At 56.2% G+C, this 4,433-nt stretch overlaps 1 protein-coding gene across 1 annotated transcript; it reads left to right on the plus strand.

Annotated features, from left to right (window-relative positions):
* The first annotated feature begins 631 nt into the window (after nucleotides 1–631).
* Nucleotides 632–3,141, plus strand: AUNIP (aurora kinase A and ninein interacting protein). The gene is made up of 3 exons (XM_054802164.1): nucleotides 632–836; nucleotides 1,307–1,442; nucleotides 1,866–3,141. Exons 1-3 carry the CDS (start codon nucleotides 744–746, stop codon nucleotides 2,807–2,809), a joined length of 1,173 nt encoding a protein of 390 aa, XP_054658139.1. The 5' UTR covers nucleotides 632–743; the 3' UTR covers nucleotides 2,810–3,141.
* The last annotated feature ends 1,292 nt before the right edge of the window (nucleotides 3,142–4,433 follow it).

Here is a 4,433-nt window from a genome sequence, read left to right on the forward strand (position 1 = left end):
GGAGCTGAGCCGCAGGGCAGTAACAGGGCCCTCTGCACCCTCAGCGCTGGATGAGGCCCCGGGAGCAGGCACCACTGTGGGGGGGGGGCAGTGCTGAGGAGCACAGAGGGTGCAACTGCAGGGCAGGAACCTGCTGGGCCCGCAGCTGCGGCTGGTAAAGACAAGGCGAGAGGGGCTGGGGGAGGTCGGGGCTGGGGCTGTTTAGCAAAGAGCTGGGCTGGGGGCAGCTGAGGGAGGGAGAGGAGCCCCCAGGTGCGCTGTGCTGCTCCCCCTCCGACCTGCACAGCAGCCCTCTGTCCTGCCCTGCCCCCCGCTGGCATCTCTTGCCGAGGAGCCTCTGGCACCGGCCGCCCCTTTTCCGCTGCTCACGGGCCGGCCCCGACCCCAGTGCCCGCACGATGCCGCCTGTGCGCGGCCCCACGGCTGCCGCTCCGCTCCCGGCCGCCATTCGCTCCCGTCAGGGACCGCCGCCCCGGCGCCTTATATAGGGCACGGCCCAGAGTGGGCGGGGCCCCGCCTGCCGCTCATCCTGCCCGGCCGCTCGGATTGGTCCCTCTCTACCACGAGCGCGCGCGGTGGCCGTTGGGCGGGTGGAGCGCGGGGCCCGGCGGGAAGAAGGAGCGGGGCCGGGGCCGGCGTCTGAGGGGGCGGCCTGGGGCGCCGCTCTGTCGGGGGTCCCTGCCCTTCTCTGGGGCCCAGCTCAGCTCCGGGGGAGTGCTCACGGACACGGTCCGGTGCTGGGGATGAAGCGCAGACGCAGAGGCGGCGCGGCCCAGCAGCCCGAAGCGTGCGATGTCTGGCTGGACACCGCCGCGCTGAAGCAGAGCACGGCGCAGGTGGGGGCGGGGGGGTGTCCCGGTTGTGGGGGGCTGCTGCAGCCGGGGTGTGCCCAGATCCCCGTCCTGAGGGAGCGTGTGGCTCCCTGGGGTGGGAGGCACCGTGGTTACAGAGAAGCTGCCGCGGTGTTGCGGGTCAGGAGGGGCTGGCGGAGCGGGGCTGGGAGTTGGGTGTGAAAAGTGTTTCCAGAGGTGCGAGAGGGAGGGATGGGGTCAGGAAAGCTCGGGCAGGGCAGCACGGCAGGGGCAGCCTGCAGCCTTGCTCCTGAGCGTCCTGCTGAGCTGGGGGTCGGACAAGGTCTGAGGTGACCTCCATGGGCCCCTTCCAACCACAACCGCTCTGTGACGGTGTCACAGAGAGAGCTGAAGCGTTTCACAAAGGTGGGGACTACGGCATGATGCTGGAAGAAGGGTAGAATTGTTATTAACAGCATATATTCACTCGCCACTTTGCTTCTTTCCCTACCCAGTCTCTCGTAGCCAAGCCAAAAGTATCTAGTCGAGTTCTGGAAAGGAAGCACGCCTCAGTCGCTTTCACACAGACAAGAGCATCTCAGCCCTGCACCAAGCAAACCACCATCCCCGTCTTCTTCAGCACCCAGACAGGTAACGTGGAACAGTGTGTCCCCTGTAGGGAAGTAGTTTCAGGCTGTAATAAGAAATCCATCTTGGTTTATTTCTTGGCAGCTTTACTAGGCAGAAATTTTCTAGTGAAACCTATGGTTAAAGGCCATTTTTCTCCCAGAAAGAATGTTATTGTGATGGTTCATCTAAATGCCAGCACCTTTTACAGCGTTAAACTAAAGCGGTCCCTCCTGCCGTTCCCTTGCAGCCTCGGCAGCACAAACCCAGGTTCTTGAGGCAGAGGCCGTGTTGGCTGGTGAGAACTGTCTGTATGGCGCTACTTGAAGGAGCAGTGAAGCGGCAGTTCCGAGTCCAGCATCAAGGGATGGAGCTGTGTGTGTAGTGACTAGCCTTGAGAAATGTGTGTGCCAGCTCAGGCTTTAACCAATTCCCTGTTGTTTTCAGGTGAAAAAGACAAAGAAAACTCCATGCCATCTCCTTTTATCCTGAATAACGACTGTAAAGAAAAACATATTTCCTTGGCTGCCTCCTCTGTGAAGATCTTGGCTTTGCCGCGGATGGAGGAAGCGCAGAGACAATCCTTCAGAACCGAGGTGGAGCTGGTGCAGGTGACACCCCGGCCTCGTGCACAGAAAGCGCCGGCCTCACCGACTCCTTGGCAGTTACATATGGAGCCCTGCGGCAAGAGCGAAGCCTCCTCTGGGGTGGGAGGGGATTCCTGCTGCCTCAGCTTCACCCAGGATTCAGAGGGCAACCGGATCATCGCTCACAGAAACGAGTCCGATGTAGTTGCTGGAGAAACAGTTTCAGCAAGCGGCAGCTTAACTGCAGACTGCGGGATAAATGAGCGAGCGGGCCAGCCACTCCCCGAGGAGGTGAAAACTGGACTTGATTTCCAACCAAGACTTGGTGCAAACTGGCATAAGAAACCACAACAATCGAGTAGCGTGAATTCTTTAATTGATTTCAGTGAGACCGAGAATATAAAGCCTGCTATAACGAGAGACAGTGCCTGGGCTGCCAGCTTTTATCCATCTCCGCGAAGAGCAGGTAGAGCACAACCGCTGAGAGAGCGCAGCCAGAACACCAGTGCTGGTTCTGCTGAGGAGGGATGGGGCAGCGAGCGGGGACCGAGCAGTCCCTGCAGGCAGTTGTTCACCCAGGATTCCCAGGGGAACAGAGTCATCGCTCACCGCTGCCAGAACGTCCCGTCTCCTCGCAAGGACCACGGCAGCTCTCGCAGGCAGCTGCCTGACTCTGCCCGCAAGAGCTGTTCCAGCGATGCTGCGAACAGGCGCTTGAGCAACCTGGGGGAGCAGCAGTTAGATGTGTGCTATGATTTACTGTTCACGCAGGACTCTGAAGGGAACAGAGTGATTAAACACTGAGAAGTGACCTGGAATGGGGTCGCATAATGATCTCTTGTGACGTCTCAGGAAAGCTTTTTTTTTTTTTTTTTAAGAAAGCAGTCAGAATTAGGGAAGTGTACTCATTTTTTATATATACGTGTGTGTGTATATATATATATATGGTCTCGCCAGCATATGCAATAGACCCATGCAACAGGCAGTGCCTCTTTGTTCTCTAAAATTTTACTTTAATGAAAATAAAGTTTTGAAGGAGTACGTTTATAATAGTTTCGCTGTTTCAATCACGATTACAACTAGCGTCACCAAGGCTCGGCTTTCCTACACCTGGTGTGTAAGTACTGTGCTGCCAAGCAGCCTGAAAGCCTGCTGCTAACGCATCTGTATTTCTTGGGATCCTGAAAGTCCACAAATTTAAAGGTTTTTTTTTTTCTAGGTTCAGCTCAGGAACTGCACTGGCTATCTAGGACTTACCACCTAGCACCCATCTCTGTGCAGACATGAAATAAAATATTGGTGTACTGCACACTGGGTAAATGATCCCACTTTTGGGACAACAGGATCACAGCACCTAACTGCTGCGGCCAGGCTTACCAGAGGTTTAAAGCGAGGAAGACTGTGACAAAGGAGGAAGTGTAACAGTGCATCTCTTTGGGTAAGTCTGAACTGTAACCCTGACAGCGGACACACCTCGACAGAGCGGGGTGGCCCAGGAGGGCTTAGTGCCGCAGGCTGATGCTGTCGGTCTGGCCCGGTGAGGTGAGAAGCAGAGCAGTGAGCACCCCGGGCTGGAGTAAGGCCCGGTCAGTATTGGTTTAACTGTGTTAACTGCTGCCGCATCTCAGTAACAGCAGTGGCACTGCCTGTACGCTGCTTGTGGGGCTTGTTCAACATGAGCCCCTGCTTTTTGGATACGCAGCGTTCCGCATGGGTGCGCTTTAGCTTGTGTCTGTTCTCAAGTGCAGGGACCAGCTGCTCAAACCTTGCCCGGGTCATGAGCAGCAGCGTCCATCTGTGACCGTGAGCATACTCCAGAGCAACAGCCTGCTCTGTCAGCAGCAACCACCCAGTTTTTTTACCTTTTTTTTTTTTTTCTTAAATGTTGAGTATGCCATTGACATTGCATCTTTACTTTCCATTGGGCCAGAATTTCAGTACAATAGACCCAACTGGACTTCTGTCATAGTCCAGCAGTTAATTCCTCTGATACGCTCTTGTATCCAGGCTGCACACGGAGCAGGGTCTCTTGCTTACAGCTCCACCTCCTCCGCAGGCCGGCGTATTCCCATCGCATCCTTGCGCGGAGGAGCCTCACTGGGACAGAGAGAGAGACTGATCGCATCGACCAGTGGCGCACAGTGCCCAGCTGAGAGGGGAAGGGCTGTGGCAACCCCCCCATAAAACTGATTAAGTCATAAATGCTATTTCTGCTCTCACTGGGTGGCCAGAGGCAATTCAGCCTCTTTTCTCGCTTTTAAGGTGGGGATGATGGTTTAATTTAATCCTTGGCCTGTGACTGCATTCATCTGCAGCACCACACGCCCACGCTTCAGCAGCTGGAATTCCACCCACCCCCCCAACCTGCCCAAGACACTGCTGACATCTTTGGGCATCTGTGCGTTAATAATATCAAGGACAACCGTTG

This window comes from Grus americana, chromosome 23 (genome assembly GCF_028858705.1).
Source record: "Grus americana isolate bGruAme1 chromosome 23, bGruAme1.mat, whole genome shotgun sequence".
Classification (NCBI taxonomy): Eukaryota; Metazoa; Chordata; class Aves; order Gruiformes; family Gruidae; genus Grus; species Grus americana.

Coding starts and splice junctions, on each gene's coding strand:
- AUNIP (XM_054802164.1), top strand. CDS start 744: ATGAAGCGCAGACGCAGAGGCGGCGCGGCCCAGCAGCCCGAAGCGTGC. Junction 837..1,306: donor TGAAGCAGAGCACGGCGCAG/GTGGGGGCGGGG, acceptor TTCCCTACCCAG/TCTCTCGTAGCCAAGCCAAA. Junction 1,443..1,865: donor CTTCTTCAGCACCCAGACAG/GTAACGTGGAAC, acceptor TGTTGTTTTCAG/GTGAAAAAGACAAAGAAAAC.